The following is a 19,348-nucleotide window of genomic DNA, read 5'->3' as shown; positions in this document are numbered from 1 at the left end:
TACTTTGAGTTGTCCTGGGTATACCTTGTGCTTTTTCTCCCTACATAGAGCTTGTTCCCACTTAGGATTTGATACGAATTAAAATAAAACGCTTTTAATAAAATTGAATTAAAATAACACAGTTGTTATCCCGCTTTCAGAATCGCTTTTTTCATCGTTCCCATCTGCTTGTTTAATTCGGATTTTTTACCTGCAAGCGTTCAGTAAGCGTTCTCACTTGGCATGAAATCGGTGTTTAAATAAAGCGATTCTTCTCCTCCATACCTTATTTGGAGTTGTCAATCAATACTACGTCAGAATGACGTAACGTTAACCCGCATTATTCGGAATCGATGTATCTGTGACATCGTTTCCATCTCTGTGACCGTTTCTGATTCGATTTATTTTTGGCGGTTTTTTTTTTTAAATGAACCAATCAAGGCGCTTAAACGATCACACGTCATAAGCGCTGTCTGCCTTATTATATACATTTTCCCTCCGAATTTAGTAGGAAACCAAAGCTCTCTCCAGAGGAACTATGGGATAGGTTTTCCAGGGCAGCATCCCCGCTTCATGTCTCCTCAGACAGCCAGGGAGAATCCCTTCAGAGAGCCCACAGAGATCAATGAGAAGGAGGCTGCTGGCAATGCGAATTTAATAGGAAACCAAAGCTCTCTCCAGAGGAACTATGGGATAGGTTTTCCAGGGCGCTGTCAGCCTTATATACATTTTCCCTCCGAATTTAGTAGGAAACCCAAGCTCTTTCCAGAGGAACTATGGGATAGGTTTTCTTCATGTCTCCCACCAAGACAGTCAGGCAGAATCCCTTGACAGAGCCCAGAGATGAAGGGGGGAAGCTTGTGGCAAAGCGAATTTATTAGTAGGAAACCGAAGCTCTTTCCAGAGGAACTATGGGATAGGTTTTGTTCATGTCTCCCACCAAGACAGCCAGGCAGAATCCCTTGACAGAGCCCAGAGATGAAGGGGGGAAGCTTGTGGCAAAGCGAATTTATTAGTAGGAAACGGAAGCTCTTGCCAGAGGAACTATGGGATAGGTTTTGTTCATGTCTCACACCAAGACAGCCAGGGAGAATCCCTTGACAGAGCCCTCAGATGAATGGGGGAGGCTTCTGGCAAAACAGGGAGGGAGCACTCTTCCCAAAGATTCCCTTTCTAGGGTAGGAGGAGAAGGCAGATTCCGTTTGAGAAAGAGAGGAAGAAAGGCTCTATCCCCCCCCATTGATTAGGGCGAGACTCCCTTTGATTAGGGAGTTCCTGCATGGCAGAAGGAAGCAGAGAAAGGGGCCGCTACATCCAAGCTAAAACAGAGGCTGGGTGGATATACCTTAGAATCTGAGAGTTGGAAGGGACCCCAGGAAGAGCCTTCTAGTCCAATCCCTCCCTTCTGCCACGCAGGAACTCTCTGTCAAAGCATCCCCAATGACACATGCCCACCCAGCCTCTGCTTGAGCCCTTTGATTAGGGAGTTCCTGCATGGCAGAAGGAGGCAGAGAAAGGGGACCCTAGTTCCAAGCTAAAACAGAGGCTAGGTGGATAGACCTTAGAATCTGAGAGTTGGGCGAGATCAGATGCCTCCTCGTGAGGAGCCTTCCCTTCCCTGCCTGGGCGAGATCAGAGCCCAAGCGGGCAGGGAATGCCTCTTAGCCTTCCCTTCTTGCCTCTCCTCCGTTAGAAATGGGCTCTCCCCACACAGAGGGAAGGTTGCAATCCACCGGGAGAAGCCTTGTAGTCCTTTGCAGATGCAGGCGCTTGAGCAGCCGAGACTTCAGGCGCTTAAAGCGCTGAAGAGATTAAGCGCCTGTAAACCATTAAAATAAAAAATAAAAATAATCCTTATCTCTTATTGAAAGACCACAGCGGACAAAGGGGTGAGGGAAGAAAAAATGGCGACAGCCACGACGGATGGGGACAGAAAGGGCAACTCCCCCAAGGACAGCCCCCATCGCAGTCAGCTCCTCCCATCCTTCTAGCCCGATTGAAACGATATCGTTCCCATCTAAATAATCCGGTTCCTAACGCGAATCAAGGGGAAAACACTAGGCAGGACCCTAGTGTTTTTTTAACACGCGTTAAATGAGGAAAACGCGGATTTGAATTTTAACCCGCTTCTGGATTCGATTTCTAGTGGGAACGATTCCGGGTTGGTCTAGAACTGTTCTAGATTTAAACCGAATCCTAATGGGCACGCTGCCTATTGAAATCGATTCAGAACGCGGTGTATCCCCTAGTGGGAACAAGCTCATAAGTGAATGGCTGCCATTCCCTCCTACAAGGGCAAGTATGGCTTTGCACTTAGGAATGCTGTTAACAACAGAGACTACATTAGTCTTTTCCAGGCAATGGGCTATCTAGCTCTCATTCACAAGGATTGTGCAAGAGGTTGCAACGTGTCCTCATAAACCAAGCACACTCTCAGCATAACTTCTAAGGTAGAACTCGGAAATGCAGTTCCAGATCCTTTCTTGTGGCCCCTAAGGTTTTCAGATGACTCCCAGAGCCTCCAGACACCCCCATTTAAAATATGGCTGATTTTTCATAGAAAGGTTGTGAAGAATGACTCGAAAGGAATCTCAAAATACAGTGGTTTGCCTTGTTTCACCCACCTAACAGCAAAAAAATCAAACTGGAAATGGCATCACAGCACTTCCTGGTTGCCACAAACATTGTGCTGGGGCCCACTGGTGGAGGTGAGGGGGTAAACGTTGTCCCCCACCATCTGTGGTTACCCACTTTGTCCTATAGATTTTTGCAACATACAGGTCCACCTTCCACGAGTACAAACCTATGGGCATGTTTGCTACAGTTAATGCTAAACTTTCTTTTTAAAAAAGTATGCATATGTTTTTCAAGACATAAAAATGTTTCCTGCTGAGATTTTACTGGACCTCCATCCCTGCAACATTTCCAAAAGCTCACACTTCTGCTGTAAAAGCAAGCTAAGACTTATGCATTATTTATATTCTTTTATATGAGAGCACATATGTATGTACCCATACAAATATATGAATCCAGGGCTGGATTCTTTCCCAAAAATGTCCCTACTAAATAGTGTTATCAGCAAACAGGGTTGCTCCAGTCACTAGGCAGCACAGTCTTTGTACAGCAACTTGGAAAATATAAATTTATGAAACATAACATCATAGGAGTATGCAAGAAACAAAATGCAAATTACTGCAGTTACTAACATGCTGGAGGTTAAGCATGAACTCTTACTAAACTAACCCCTTTCCACTGAAGAACAGCCCATTTTCTGAAGCCAAAAAGCATAAGATACAATATCAAGAAGTTTATAGATGGCCATTGGCTTAGCTAATGTATGTATGTATGTATATATATATGGCTGAAATATTAGTCTCCAGCCACTAGTAAATACAAGTCGCAACATCATCTCTTGTGGATTTTGTTGTTTTACCTGAGAACTACTGAAAATAGGCTTTTTGGCAGGTCTTCTATCATCGCCTTTGTCAAAAGCAGCTGTATAAAAAAAGGACACCTTCCTTTAGGAAATGTAAGAAAGAAGGACTGGAGAGAAGAACAGCCTTAGGGGCTGAATTTTGCTGTGGAACAGTCAGAGCAACATTTGAGAAGAAGGCACATTTAAATAAACACATAACCAAGACATGATGGACAATATTAGGTCTTAAGTATTTGAAACTTCAGAAGGATCTTTCCATTGATCCTATGAGTTTTCATACTTCTCAGATACAAATAAATTAGTTAATTAGCCATAGCAGCTGAATACATGGCATTCATTTGACAAAGAGGGAGTTCCTTCCTCTCATATCTATTCCTTGGATTTTGTCAAAAAATGTACATTTACACCTCCAGCCTACATTGAAAATTTAAGTACTCTTTACAAGCAAAATCAAATCTATTTTGGTTTAGCTAAGGTCATTTCACACAAGCATCTTGTGCAAACAGGACTCAGCACATACAAAGTTTCCAAATAGAACATGCTTGAATGAAATTCCCAGATGTGGCACAGTAATGAGGCTTCTGCAGTGCTACAGCTTACATAACCCGGACATGGCAGATGCAAAGAGAGGCATGTGCTTTGTACATAATATTCTTTGCCACCATATATATCTGCACGAAAGAGTAACCTAAAGCTTTTAGCTCCATCAATTCAATGAGTAATTGCATTAGTTACTTACATATTTAATGAATCCATGATGTATAGGAATCAATTATATCCCCTCCCCCTGTAAAAAGACACTTGTTTCACTCGGTTTCTCAGCGAGACACTGTTCTGTTAAAGCGTGAGACTGAAAAATGTGCCGAGGGTGATTCTTCTTCCATCCCTGTCTAATACTTTTTCTCCTCCTTAGTGGAATAGCTAATAAGCTATTCCAAGTTGCTGAGTGCAAGGAGCGGGGATGTTTCCAATAATCAAAGCTTAAATTTCTCAATGTTATGGCCTACTATTGTTGCATTGTTGTTGTTGATTTTTAAAAAGAGATAGAATTGCATGCAATCCCTAAATGAGAGCTTCTTAAAACTATGATCATACAGTTGTTAGAAGGAGATACGTTCTGATCATTAAAAGAAGGACATACAGTCTCACACAATGTTTCTCTGGACCTAGCAATTAAAATGCAAGAATTAACCCTGCAGATTTCTTAAAATGGCAAACCTACATTTACTGTTTGAAGGAAACATCAAGACAGTAGGGTCAGTTACTGTATCACATTTATTGAACCTCTTAGGAAGTATTATATAAGTTTGACATTCCAAAACCAATTTTGCTTTGGAATGACTGACCCAATATTCAGGCAAAAGCATGTAAGCATATGTTAATAAACAGCTACAGTCTTAGTAATCTAAGGACTATGAAAAACCCCTCCTTGCTTCTATTACATAGGTTATTATCCACTGCTTCCCAAATGCTTGGCAAAATGCAGATAATCTTGGGTATGCAGCATCTCTGTCCCTGACAGAAAAAACAACAACTGCATAACCACAGTGCAAATATTCAAGCAATGCCTTGAAGCCATTTTCAGGTACTTCATCTGCAAGATTTCATGCCATACATTCAGAAACAAAAGGGAAGGAGGTAAAAGTGGCCAGAGCAAGATTTCTTTTGTTTCATCACAAATCCTGCTGCTTAAATTTTAGAAGCGGCATACAGAGTATCACAGCACCAAATCAGTTATGAAGCCCATAAACCCTTTTTATTTAATCTTAAGTGAGTCTTGTCATTAAGCAACCACAATGTACAATGCAAATCCTCTAGCTGCTACATACATTAAATCAGTAATCAGCTCTGGGCACAATCCTTTCTACAATGACAATGTGCTCTTTTTAAAAATCCTATTGTAATATTTTTAATCATTCTAAGTGCAAAACAAAAAATACAACCTATCTATTTATAGAGTTTTGGCATTTCTGCTGTTGGTAACAGACAAGCAGAACCATTTACAACAGGGAGATGTGCAGCCTCTTGGCTTCCATGCTTGAATCTGTCTGAGCAGGTTATTTTCAGAATTTTAATTCTTACATAATATTTCACAGCAGAAGACACAGAAACAAATGATTTCAGCTCTCATTAATTACCAGATCCTATTAACATGCTTTAAAAAGGCACAACTATTATCAAAGCATTAAACTACCCTCCGCTTGCCTACCTGCTTCGATTTGCTGTTGATCGTCTGGCTCCAGCAGCTTCCAGCTCTCTGTGTGACGAACAGCATAAAATGACTGAACCAGGAAGATCCACAGCTTATCACGCAGAGCCTGGATCTTGCACGTAAACCCCTGTGTTCAAGTAAGGAAATCAGCAGCTGGAAAGAGCCACATTGTCATAGCAACCAGTCATTATTCCTCATAGAATCTACTTACTCTTTAAGCTAGATCAATGATGTCATCACTCAGATTTTATGATTGCCGAGTGGATGTGGATGAGGTTTGCAAAGGCCAATTGTCCTGCACCATAATTTTACACAGCTTGAAACCAAACCACTCCCACAGAAGCCGTAGCCCATACAACATCAAACATCTCTACTCCCCCCTTTTTTAAATAAATGAATTTCTTCATAGCTTTTTACTCTTGGCTATGTCACTACAAGGTCAAATCCTCAGGGGGCCAATAATGCATCTAATTAAATTTTCATCACTCATGCTGAGTAAGTCAACAATAGGAGAGGACCGCAACAGCAGAAAAACAATAATGTGTCTAGTTTTGCTTTCCAAGATGATCGTGATGCCAAATTTAACCACCCACCCTCTGCCAATTGGGCACTGTGTAGGACACCATTAATTTCATCTGTAGAAAATAAGTTTCATTCATTTAGACTTCAGAAATGCAAAAACATGGTAGTTTAATTAAAGGATAATAAGATGCTAATGACCTTTGCTTTCTAGTAACACAAGGTATCCTCCATAAATATTAAAAGCTTTGATACAGCCCTCAGGATACAGTGCCAAAGAAATTACTGGTCAGTAACCACATTCATTATTTTCTGTTGTTAATTGCCCCTCAGAGAGAGTGACTATACAACTCCAAGGACACATTGTATACCAAATCAGACCAAGGTCCATTCAATCTGCTACTGTGTATTTGGACTGGCTGCAGGTCACAAATCCAGTTCTCTGGTGCAGCCCTATTCAAGCACATCTTCTCTTCTGTTTCCCACTGTATGAAGGGGACAGTGGGGAGGCCCTGCTTTTTCTCATAGTGCCAATGGCCCAGTCCTACAGCTGGGGGTCGCGGGTTTGAACTCTAAATCAGGGAGCTGGACAAAGTATGTGGGATGCCCCAGTTCAGACCTCCTATTTCAATAGTAGGACAGAGAAAGGAGAACAAAGACAGGGAGAGGGAAGACAGAGGAGCCCCAGCAAGGAAACTGAATGTGTGAACAGGAATCTTATACTGTATAATGGGATCTCACTCAGTCTTACTTACCCCGTATATTCCGCCTCGCACCCTCAGAACGTCTGGGCAGCATCTACTGAAGGTGCCTGGGGCTAGATTATCCTCCACTACACGGAGGACATTTTCCACAGCTGCCCCAGCCCTTTGGAATGTGCTGCCCACTGAGCTTCGCTCGACTACCACCCTGGCCCAATTCAGGAAGGACTTGAAAACCTTCCTGTTCCAACAGGCATTTCCCGATTAAGTTCCTGTGGGCCTCCCTCCTCTTCCGTGGCCAAGAGGTTGGGCTATGGGGCTTTTTTGCCTGTTATTTTATTGACGTGACATGTTTGTATTTTATGATGTTTTATTGTATTGTTGTTTTTAACCTTGCTGTAAGCCGCCCTGATCGCAGGAAGGAGCGGGATAAAAATAAAAACTTTATTATTATTATTTACTAGAGAAGCCAAGAATCAAACATGCCACTTCAGACATTTAACTGAAGTGATCTGCCACTAAGGAGTAATATGCTTGCCACAAAGATGGTGAACATGAGAAAATGTTAAGGGCCTACAAGTTGCTCCAAGTAGTCAGACACAGTGGACAGGAATAAACTATAGATCCAGAAAGTCATCCTCAGCTAGGATTTTCTGAACTGCCACAAGTCATTTTAATCTTAAAGTAAGAGAGCAACAACTATATTGGACCCTTTGCTACAAAACAAAGGTATGTGATATGAAGGGGTCAAATAAATTCATTAAAATAGATTTAAAATTGCTGCTAAGATCTTCTAATCAGCACTTTCGATTTACTTAGAGCAGAGTTTGTTTAAAATCAGAATGCTGAATTCAGATGAGACCTTTACAGACCTATTTAGGACTGCAAGCTTATGGAATCTGTACCAAAACAGAAAAATCGGGTACATAGAACTGTCGTCCTATTGCTAGCAATGAACTCGATCTCTGACTGCTGATCTTTATGTAGTCAAAATATCACTAGCCAAACCACAGGAGGCAATGTGACATAGCAGAATGTCAAAAATTGTAGGGAAAAAAAAGCTTAAATGGATAGATGAGGGGGGTTACCTTCCAAATAACCCTGTAAAGACTCTGTAGGCTCAAACATTCACAGAATGCTGAGTGCCTGTTGGAGAAATTAAACAGAAAATGCAGATGGGGTACAATGAGATATTCTGGAAAAGGGCATGGCACTCTGAGAGAAGCACTCTGCAGTACATTATGTTGCAGGTGACACTTCTGTACCTATCTGGACTTCTAGAAACTGCTATGGCCTAATATCATTTTCTTTGAGCAAAGCTCCTGATGAAATTTTTACATTCAGTGATCTGATCTGTAAACAAACAGAGGAAAAATGAAATATACACAAAACAACCTTAGCAAAAACAAAAAGTAACAATATCTTCCAACTGTGGAATATTTTCCTATTTCATCTTTACAAGACTTACCATCTCTTTCACGTTTTCAGAACTTAATAATGCATCCACAGCCATAAGTAGACAGCAGCTATTTTCAGTAGTAATTCCCTTCTGAACTGCTTCGAACAATTGATCAAACAGCTCAGTTTTGCTGCTCATGGCTTGGAACTAGAAGACACCATTGGAGAAATTGTCCATTGAAATCCTTATGCTATGCAGTTTGCTGGCAGATTTACTTTAATATACAGTGGACCCTTGGTATCTGCTAGGGTTTGGTTCCAGGACCCCTCCCCCCATGGATACCAATATCCATGGATGCTCAACTCCAATTATCTACAATGGATAGTAAAATGATGTCCCTTATATGAAAAGCAAAACCAAGGTTTCTTTATAATTATTTTTAATATTTCAAGCTGTGGATGCTTGAATTCATGGATAAAGAACCTGTGGATATAGAAGGGTGACTTGTATAGTCAATAATGCCCTTGTTATCACACTATGGGCCAGCAATATGTTTCAATCAGTAGTCAGCCAAGAGTCCTTGAAAAGCTCATCAGCAAGACACAAGTGGTATTCATCATCAAAGGTTCTATTGCAGGGGCGGCAGTGGTATTTATTTATTAGCTTTTTATCCTGCCCTTCTAAAAAATAGTGCTAAACATGAACAATTTTTTGTCATCAAAATCATCATAACCATCAATAAACCTAAATAAACATAACGATTCCATCTTTGCTAGTTCTCTGTGTAAGTACACTGGCCCTTGGTATTCACTTGGGTTTGGTTCCATCGATACCAAAATCCATGGACATTTAAGCCCCATGAAATATGACGATATAGTGAAATGGTGTCCCTTATATGAAATGGGAAAAACATGGTTTGCTTTTGGCATTTACATTAATTTTGAATAGTTTCAAGCCGTGGATGGTGGAATCTGTGGATAAAAAAAATCTGTGGATATAGGAGGCTAACTGTAGTGAAATACTTGCCACATTTAAAGGAGTTTTTACTATGAACTTTCCAACTCTGATGGATCCCTTTCCTTTTTTTTTCTCCTTCCAGCACTACTTGGATGATGAAAGACTAACACTGCAATCACAGTCCCCAGACTGTCCCCAGATTGCAATCCTACAAACCAATACCCAAGAGCAAGCACCACTGAACAACATACATAGCAATGTGCTGAGAATTTCTCTTGCTTCGACTTCTAAAGCTGAACTCTACCTAGTCAGTGATACTGGAGTAGTTCTCTGAAAGGCCCTGCTTCTAGGGATATACGCTGGAGGAAAAAGTGGAATAAAATGAGAAGATGTAAAGGATAGGAAAGGCTGAGCATAGTAGTCAGCAGCAGCTAGGACACAGAACAGCAGCAATGCTATGTAAAGAGGAAAAAACAATTTCCTGTCTTCAAAAACTCAAATGCTAGGCACTAGGCCTGACTGTAACTGACAGTTGTTAATGCGCATCTGAATTTTTATAGCCTTCACATAGCTACACTACTAATGGCCCAATTCCGTATATCTTGTCCACTCAATATTCCTCTGGGAGTAGTCCTAGCACTTTTACTATCTTTAACAGAAACAGTACCATTAATTCAATTTTCACCATTCCTTTCCTCAAAAGAGTTCAGAGGGGCTAACCATTCTGCACACAAACACACAGTTAAAATGACAAATACTAAAATTACAAATCTAAAATAATCAATTATATGCACCTTAAATTACAAGTATTAAAAATCCAAGGTTACAATTATTTGCTACTATATATAATAATATAATACAATATAATATAAGCAGCAAAGACAAACCAAATACTTTGTTATTCCCCAAATGCTTGTGCAAATAGGATAAGCTCTTAACTCGTTAAAGACAAAAGAGGTGAGTTGGGCAGCAAGTGGATCTCTGATGGAAATGAGGGTTCTATAACATTACTAAACCCTTGTCACATGTAGTAGCCCTATGGCACCACATATAGATCTTCTCTGGCTGATGTTAAATCATGTGTGTGGTCTTTTAAGTAACTGGGTCCCAAGCTGCTTAAGGTTTGTACACTAATACTAATCCTTGATTTGAGCCCAGTGGCTCATGCAGAGATTTCTGAATGAGTACTTAGTCCTCACTGTTCCCACCACAATTCAGGCAGCAGTCTGTGGACTTTCATCAAGAGAAACCCCATGTGGACTGTATTGTAGTCCATCCAGATATTATCAGAACATGGATTATTGTGGCCAGATTATCCTGCTCCAGAATACTTGAGACACAGACTTATTTCAACACATCATGGCTTTATTCTTTCAAAATCATAAGCACATCCTTCTAATACTTTATGTTTTAGGGAAGAATTGGGTTGCACTAATTAAAGTAATATTTAAATAACACAAAATGTTGTTTCCCCATAGGATTAGGCCAAGACAAAAGCAATATACTCTGACAATCTATCATTCCTCTGAGAACAAGGGAAAGCCATATTTGTTTGTTTACAAAAATTAAAACTCCTAGTGAGTGTAGCAAAAGAGTTCAAATGGGAAGATATTGAGCAGCAGCAGCAGTAGTAGTAATGGGAGGTGACATTGGTGGCGAATCTTGCAGAGATAATGGCAATGACACTGTAGCTAACTCTTGTTATTACTGTGCCGAAGAGGGCACTTCTCAAAGTCTTTTACACCCTGAAAACGTCATGCCGAGAAAATCAAAAGAATAAGACTAAATACACACACACACAACCCCAAAGCAATCAAAAAGCCCTTAAGCAACAGACCACCTTGCATGAAGGCAGCTTGACTGAATAAAAATATATTTGTCTGCTGGTGGAAGGGCAAAAGTTAGGGAGCAAACCTAGCTACCCAGAGTAAGAATTTCCATGGCCTGAGAATAGCCACAAAAAAGGCCCATGAATGATGAATGACTGCTGGGGGAAGCAAAGCCCAACAAAGCAGGTTTTGGAAGAGTTCATATTCATCTTGTTTTACTTCTCTAACCCTGCTGTACCTGATAAAATACCTGCTGAATAACATTTGAAAGAGTAGGAAAGAGCAATGGGAACTGGCTTCTCAACAGAGTTGATGGTACCCCTACTTTCCTTCTCCCCCAGTTGAGACACCAAGCTTTTAGCAATAGCTATGATATTGTTTATTGTATCACTAGTATATTTTGGTGTACTTTACCTGTAACAGGGTAGAAAAGCTTTCACTTTGTATTATTTCAGGAAAATTCATCACCATAAATGCTATACACTCTTCTTGCAGCCTAGATGCCAAGGAAAGAGCTGCTTCAGTCCATTTCACTTGAGGAAGAGTACCAATTAACTGGTTGGCTTCCATCAGAACTTGGGCTGCATTTTGTGGGCTCTTGCAATAAAAATAATACACATGTGGTCTGATAAATACTAGACACAAAGTTTCTATGCCATTCTTCAATACATACATGCTGCACACTATAATAAACAACTGAATTTCTTTCACTTCAATTACAATTAGATTTTTAATATTAAGGTTCCCAGGGGCAGCCAATAAAAATATAAAAGAAAATCAAATGCATCTTTGTTAAATTCTAGCAAAACACAAATCTTTTAATGTCTATACTTCCCTAAAGTGGGAAGAATATTAACAAAAGGTGGAAATCCTAAACTGAAATAAATCCAACTGTACAGTAATTGCAAGGTATTTTTTTAGAAAAACCAACAGTTCTAAGCTCAGAATTGAGTCACTCCAGGTCTCTCCAAGAGATCTACATAATATGAAGAATGGTACAAATGAAGATTTTTATTAATAATTAATAAATACTGCAGGTGTTTACAGCAAAGAAAGCTCACTGGCTTTCAGATAGGGAGCCAAAACCCAGTCACAACAAATTGAAGGTCCCATCCAGACATACCCAAAAGCCAGTATCCACCTTATCCTCCTTTTAGTCTGGGACCCACAAAATATGACTCTGTCTAAGGCCTATATACCCATGCCTATTTAGAAGACGTTGAACACACAGGATGGAACATGGATATGCAACTCCCCTAGTGTAGCATAGAGCCTCAGCAAGGGCAGAAAAAGTAGCAGTTCTTAAAGAACATGGAGCATCTGGTAAACTCAAGGATATTTCTACATGAAGTGGCCCTTGCTTGTTTACAAAATATGTAAAATGAATTAAAGGAACCTACATGACTTTAGCAGCCTATGTGGCTGACTGACAGCAGTAGATGCATGTGTGTGTACACTCAGAATACTATCTAATAGTTTTCTGAAACCCAGGCAAATCTTGGGTTACCTTTGAGTACATAAGCCATCAATGTAGCTAAGCATAATATTTATATTTAGGAAACAGGATATGGTTACATTTCAAGCATATTTATTCACCCTGTTGATTCACCACAGTGAGGAGTATAAAGAGAAAATGTAAGGTAGATGCCCACCATAAAGCTATGACCAGCTTTGAGCTACCCAATAAATATTTACAGCAGATAATCCTCTGTTTATTTATTAGTTTAAATAATTTTTATTCAATATTCCTTCAAGAGCCTAAGGCTGGTAGAGATTAAACTATAAATTAACAGTCTAAATTATAATTCAATAATTTAACAGCAAGAAAAAATAGAAAACAAAAGCAATAAACATTATATAAAATCTAGACAACTAAAACACACAGAAAACCCTGTTGTTGTTTTTTTGTACTTAGAAAACCAGCACACAGACTTACCAATGAGAGGATCAACATTCTTAGACAATCATTCTGAAGTTCAGTGGATAAAGTTGCAAAGCTCTTGTCTGAACAACATTTTATAAAATTCTGAACTAGCCACCTGTTGAAGGGGGAAAAAACTTATTTAGGCAAAATCACTCTTTCAAATCAAGCTTCACATGCAATTTCTACTGTCAGAAGTAAGAAGCCGGTGTGGTGGTTTGGGCATAGGGCTATAATTCTGGAAGTCATGGATACCTACTGGGTGACCCTGGGCAAGTCACACATTCTCAGATGTTAAGAAGGCTGTAAAGAAATGTAAACCCTTTCAGGACAAATCTTGCCAGGGAAACTGTGGCAGGGTACAGACCGCCAGAAAGAGGTGCTGGGGAGGCGCCTCTCTTTGCTCTGCAGCAGCGCTGCAGCAACCAAATTGTGCGACGCTGCTGCACAGCAACAAAGGAGCATTAAAAAGCGGCTCCTTTTTGTGGCGCAGCTGCAAAGCTACAAAGACGTCCCTATGGCGTCGCAGCTGCACAGTGCTGTTTGGACACTGTGCAGCTGCGACGTCATACCTGTGCACCCTGCGTGGGTGGTGCTGCACAGGTGCGACGCCCTCATCATGTGCTAGTGTTGCCGGGCGTGTGCACGCGCCACCCCGAGGCAACCCTAGCACGTCATGGGCACGCCGCAAAGGGCCTATCTGTACAGGGCCTGTGATAGCTTTGTCCAAGACACAGAACAACAAATCAAAATATGACATTTCCCACTGAATTTATAGCAAAATGTTATGCTGGTTCTTTTAAATAGAGTTTAGTCATAAGACAGAAGGACAGAAAGAAAGAATCAGATATTGTTAGTTCACTTACTTCATACAAGTATTGTAAATGTTTTTTGCTCCTCTTGAATGGGCAATAGCTAGACATTCAAGAACACGCTGATGCTTTCCAGGCACAGGCTAAAACAATTAGAATACAAGCAGAATTACTTTCAATTAGAATATAAGCACAGTTACTATACTCTAGCAATTGATGAGCTGTTAATTCAATTAAGAAATATTTTCAGTGAACTGAGTTTTGTGTATCACCCCGATCCAGATTCCAGTGGAACTAGACTGCTCCTATTCACTATGCAGTGTGATTTCGTGACAGGTTCATCTAAAACCAAAAATATTTAAATCTACCCGTATTTTCCGGCATATAAGACGACTGGGCATATAAGACGACCCCCAACTTTTCCAGTTAAAATATAGAGTTTGGGATATACTTGCCGTATAAGACTACCTCTCTTCCAACGCACACCAAATAAAAATGTAAAAAACATCAGATTTGATTTCAATATGCCAATTTTAATTCAAATGCTTATGACATGCAGGTACTTAGCAGGAAAACCTGTTGTATATAAAGCCTGCTTGGATTGGTCAGCTCTCCCTGCCTGTCCAGCCCTCCCTGTCTCCAAGATTTTCTTCTACCGTACTTGTACAGCGCTGCCATGCTGCTTTCATATGGTTGTCACATATGGAGGGGATGCGGCCGTGGCCATTTTTGAGCTCCCCCCACCATATGCGGTGACCACAGATTCTCCAGTCCGGCTCGGAAGTTTCAGCACCAGCCCTATAAGATGATATCCGGTGTATAAGACGACCCCTGACTTTTGAGAAGATTTTCCTGGGTTAAAAAGTAGTCTTATACGCCAGAAAATACAGTATTTCTTCCAAGGAATCCTTTCCATAACATTTTCTCTAAGGACCAACACGTAACATCTGTGCTGCAGAACGTCTGCTTTGCAGAGGATTCTGAAGGAGTGTTGCATGGCCTACATATTCTCCATCTGAAGGTAACATCCTAGCTACCTGCATCTCATAGTCAAACAAGATGGCATCCTAGAACAGCTATAGCCATCTTCCTGTGGCTGCATAGTATGAGGAAAAAGATCAGTAGCAGGGGGCAAATATCTTGTCATTTAATGAAGGTACCTGTTTACTGCTACTGTTCTTCTAAATAAAAAAACCCTGATAAATTTCAGCTACACACAGGATGGAAACAATGATATAAAACATTATCCAATGTGCCTTCTGTGTAACAACCCTATTTACAGATAAAATGGTTTCCAGTAAAAGAAATCACTTACATTTCCTATTTATTCAAAACATTTTCTTCTCTTGCCTCTAAAATTGTTCAAGGCATTTTAACACATTTAATTGACACTAAATTGTTTTATTGCTATTGGTAACCTTAAGTAATTAATTACAATGACTGGGATGAGCATAACACTTTTTATGTACAAATCAGCTGTCTGGCTTGCAATACCTGGGTCCAATATTTAATCCCAAGAATTTCAGTCTGTTTGTTTCTTCTTGCAATGAAAAACAGACCGACAAATAGGAACATACCTTTTGAAAGAAGTTGCAATAGTCTCTTTTCAGAACATATATAGCCACTTCTTTTAGACCTTCTAATCCATACATATCTGCAATGCTCAGTATGCAGCTAAAGTAAAAACAATAATTGAAGTTAGACATAAAACAATCATAACAGAGTCACAACAAACTACACTAATCAAAGATTTGGCAAATTCATTTTCCTTTCTGTGAAAACTTTTAGAAAAATCTCATATCCATACATTCATAATCAGTTCAAAGCACACAGTGTTCCCAAGCTATAGAAAATTTGCTGGTATGTTAAAAAAAAAGAACAAGTTGTTATTTGCAGCATTTAATAGGCATAGCACTGTATCAGTCTGCTGAAAGGATACACACCACTTAAATGGGGCTTAGTGCTCACACTTCACATTTTAAGCAGGACTTTCCCAGAATCTCTGAATGGAGAGATTAGTTATGTAATCATGCTCTCTACTGCAGAAGTGACTAGAAAAGGTGTATGTCTAATTAAAATCTTCAGTAAGAATCCTTGTTAGCGACTGCATACATCACCCTCCTGATGTCTTGGCAATTACAATGTGGAGCAAGGCACAAGATCACCATTCTTTTCTTCCCTGTAACAAGCAACCTCTTCCATTTAGTATTCTTAACCATGACTAACCATTATGTCAGCAGTAATTTTAACTGCAGTTAAAGCTGATCAGGGTTCTCTCTTAACCAGAATTGGGGCACTTTAACACACTCTAATTCAGAGGAAACCTGGTTAATACAACCACAGTTCACTTCAGCAGCAGTATTACACTTCAAAAGAAGTGAGGTAGGAAAAAGGTGTTCATTCCTGAGAACATAAGGAAAGCATTAAGAGAGGAACCGCAAATCACACATCCTGTTCATGGTCCAACATCAAGAGACTGTGAGCATTTGTTCTGCACTGACCCCAAACATATGTGAGTTCCCAAACATATGTTTAGATGTCAGTGTCACAGTGGTAATACACACGTAGTCTCCTATCCAGTGTTTGCTGCAACACTTGATCTTTTATGTAAGGGAATAATGTTATGAATCTGGGATCTAGACATTTGGTTTACAAAAGGCTTATGTAACAACCAACATTTGGTTTACAAAAGGCTTATGTAACAACCAACAAGGTGGTTAATAAACAGACAGGTCATAGATAGGATGCTCTCTCTCTCTCTCTCTCTCTCTCTCTCTGTGTGTGTGTAACACATATACACCAAAACACAACTTGCAAATATGTGACTAAAAGCAACAAGTTTCCCAGACTCTTTGTGATGCAGCAAAAAACACAGGGATACTGGATCAATCATTACCATTTTTTTCCTTTATAAATTTGTTTGTTATTGCTGTCTTATCAGTTCAGTTGCCAAGTAAAATAAGGTGTCATGCACCCACACTTTACCCCACCAGTAATTCAAATATAATTACAGTGCAGTGCTAATTATTTCTGGGGCCTTTACCATTCAATTTATTTAGGTTGTGATAGACCTTTCACTTGATTGTAGATAGATAAGAAACAGAATAACCCTGCTATGCAATTCAAAATAACAAAGCCTGACACATACCCAGCATTTGCCTTGTTTGGGAAATCCAAAATTGCTCCATAGATAAAATGCAGAATGACTGTCATTTCTATGTGGTTTATGCTGCAAAAAACAGAATGAACAATCATTACAGACACCAGCATCTGCTGAATAAAACAGATCATTCACATTTTATAAATCCCAAGCACTTCACCAAGACTGAAATGCTACCCCATCATACATGTATTCCAAAAGAAAACCACATCAAGCTGAAGTTATACCACTAATATTGTGTAAAATGACACATGGGTTGCTTTCCTCAACCACAATGTTTTTTAAAAAATGTAAACTGTAAAGGTAATCTGAACAAGATCGGCTTTTTGAAAGCTTCAGCGAATTTGCCCTTGGCTATGATCCTGAAACTTCCTAGCTGAATTTGACAAGACTACTTAGGAGGAAGAGACTTCAGCACTGTGTAATCTAGGGGTTAAGCTATTACAGAACTCATCACACTTCTAAGATGTTTAGAACAGATCAGCAGATTAAGATGTCTTTAGAAATGAAAACCACAGAACATCTCCAGGGAAGCTCATGAACAGACAGACAAAACATTCTAGAACAGATACCACACTACATGATGGTTTGGCACAACAAAAAGATGTTCAGAGCCTCCTCCTCCCTGGCTCCATGGTGGTGCAGTAGTTAAAATGCTTTTATGGCAGTCACAAGGTTGTGAGTTTGATCCCAGGGGCTAGAAGGTTCACTCAGCCTTTCATCCTTTTGTAGGTTGGTAAAATGAGTACCCAGTTTGATGGGGGCAACTGGCTTATACATTGTAAACTGCTTAGAGAGTGCTGAGTTCATTGATAAGTGGCACAGAAATGTACATGCTATTGTTATTGCTATGTAGGAATTTTATCCATCCTTCCCAATTTACTGCTTTCCTTGAAAGTACTGGAAATTATTATTTGATCTGATTTTCATAGCAAGTGAAATGTAAATCATACTTTTTCGGTTTAAAACAAAAAGACAAATTATGGTTTGTCTCAAAGCAGGACGAGATACACAGATGGGACCAGGAAACAAGTGGAATACTCATTTTAGCAGCAACCATAGTTGGGTGTTATATCAGAACAAAGCCAGTGTGGATGTCTTCTCTCTTTAATTTCAGACAGACAATTTCGGAGTGTGGTTAATATTGATAAATAATAATAATAATAATAATAATAATAATAAATTTTATTTATATACTGCTATTCCTGTGTAGATCATAGTGGTTTCCAACAATAAATTGCAACAAAACAGTTAAAGCAACATATATCCCCAACAGTGTACAAACCAACCACCCATAGCATTAAAAATATACAGCATCTAAAACCAATTATTACAAAGCATTAAAACCATAACAAATAGCTGGATTGAACAGTATACATCATCAAAGGGAGACAAAAGATAACATTAAGGCACATGGGGAAAAGCCTGGCGGAATAGGAATACATCAAGGGAGGTGACAACGCGGAGCTCGTCGGGCAGGGAGTTCCAAAGCTGTGGGGCTGAGATGGAAAATGCCCTCCGAGATGAAGTATATCTTGATTTAGGAACTCTTAATAAATGTTTCCTGCCTGATCTGAAAGTGCGAGGCGGACTGTATGGGGAGAGGCGGTCCTCCAAGTACCCTGGGCCCAAGCCATTTAGGGCTTTATAGGTAATAACCAACACCTTGTATTGCGCCCGGAAGCGAACAGGCAGCCAGTGTAGATCTTGCAAAACTGGTGTTATATGGCTGGACCTGGAGGATCCAGTAACCAACCTTGCTGCCATATTCTGTACAAGGGTTTGGTACAAGGGTTGCTCCATGTAGAGCGCATTAGAGAAATCCAACCGAGAGGTTACCAGGGCGTGTACCACCGTTTCAAGGTCCCCCTGGCTCAGGTAGGGTCGCAGCTGGCGTATCAGCCGAAGCTGGTAACAAGTGCTCCTGACTGTCGCATCCACCTCAGAAGTTAGGTGGAGCGACAAGTCCAGAAGCATCCCCAGACTGCGAACTGAGTTCTTCATGGGGAGCGTGACCCCATTTAGGACAGGTGGACAAATTTCCTTCCCCGGGCCAGGAGCAACCTATCACGAGTACTTCCGTTTTCTCTGGATTCAGGCTGAGTCTGTTTTCCCTCATCCAGCCCATTACCGACTCCAGACAGGCATTTAGAGGAGAGATGCCATCCCAAGTCACTGCATCAGTCGGAGACACAGAGAAACATATTTGAGTGTCATCAGCATACTGATAACACCACGCCCTGTGTCTCCGGATGATCTCTCCCAGCGGCTTCATGTAAATGTTAAATAGCATGGGGGACAAAATCACTCCCTGAGGGACACCAGATGTAAGGGCCCTCTTGTCAGAGCGACAGTCCCCCAGCTGCACCATCTGGAATCTACCCGAGAGGTAGGAACGGAACCACTGGAGCGCAGTGCCCCCT

General features: G+C 40.3%; 1 protein-coding gene across 5 annotated transcripts in view; it reads right to left on the bottom strand.

Moving 5' to 3' along the window:
* BTBD8 (BTB domain containing 8) overlaps positions 1-19,348 on the bottom strand; it is a 64,992-nt gene that overhangs the window by 9,457 nt on the left and 36,187 nt on the right. For 4 of the 5 annotated variants that reach the window (XM_042462950.1, XM_042462953.1, XM_042462954.1 and 1 more), the window contains 8 exons: positions 16,914-16,994; positions 15,343-15,439; positions 13,820-13,908; positions 12,969-13,071; positions 11,447-11,629; positions 8,316-8,453; positions 5,625-5,754; positions 3,413-3,474 (listed from right to left, as the gene is read on the bottom strand). In XM_042462950.1, coding sequence (XP_042318884.1) covers positions 3,413-3,474; positions 5,625-5,754; positions 8,316-8,453; positions 11,447-11,629; positions 12,969-13,071; positions 13,820-13,908; positions 15,343-15,439; positions 16,914-16,994 — 883 coding nt within the window. Of the gene's footprint in view, positions 1-3,412; positions 3,475-5,624; positions 5,781-8,315; positions 8,454-11,446; positions 11,630-12,968; positions 13,072-13,819; positions 13,909-15,342; positions 15,440-16,913; positions 16,995-19,348 lie in introns of all 5 variants that reach the window. The other variant, XM_042462951.1, reaches the window with a different exon arrangement.

Source organism: Sceloporus undulatus, chromosome 4 (genome assembly GCF_019175285.1).
Source record: "Sceloporus undulatus isolate JIND9_A2432 ecotype Alabama chromosome 4, SceUnd_v1.1, whole genome shotgun sequence".
Classification (NCBI taxonomy): domain Eukaryota; kingdom Metazoa; phylum Chordata; class Lepidosauria; order Squamata; family Phrynosomatidae; genus Sceloporus; species Sceloporus undulatus.
The sequence above is the reverse complement of the archived record's forward strand: the minus strand, read 5'-3'. Positions and strand labels throughout refer to the sequence as shown.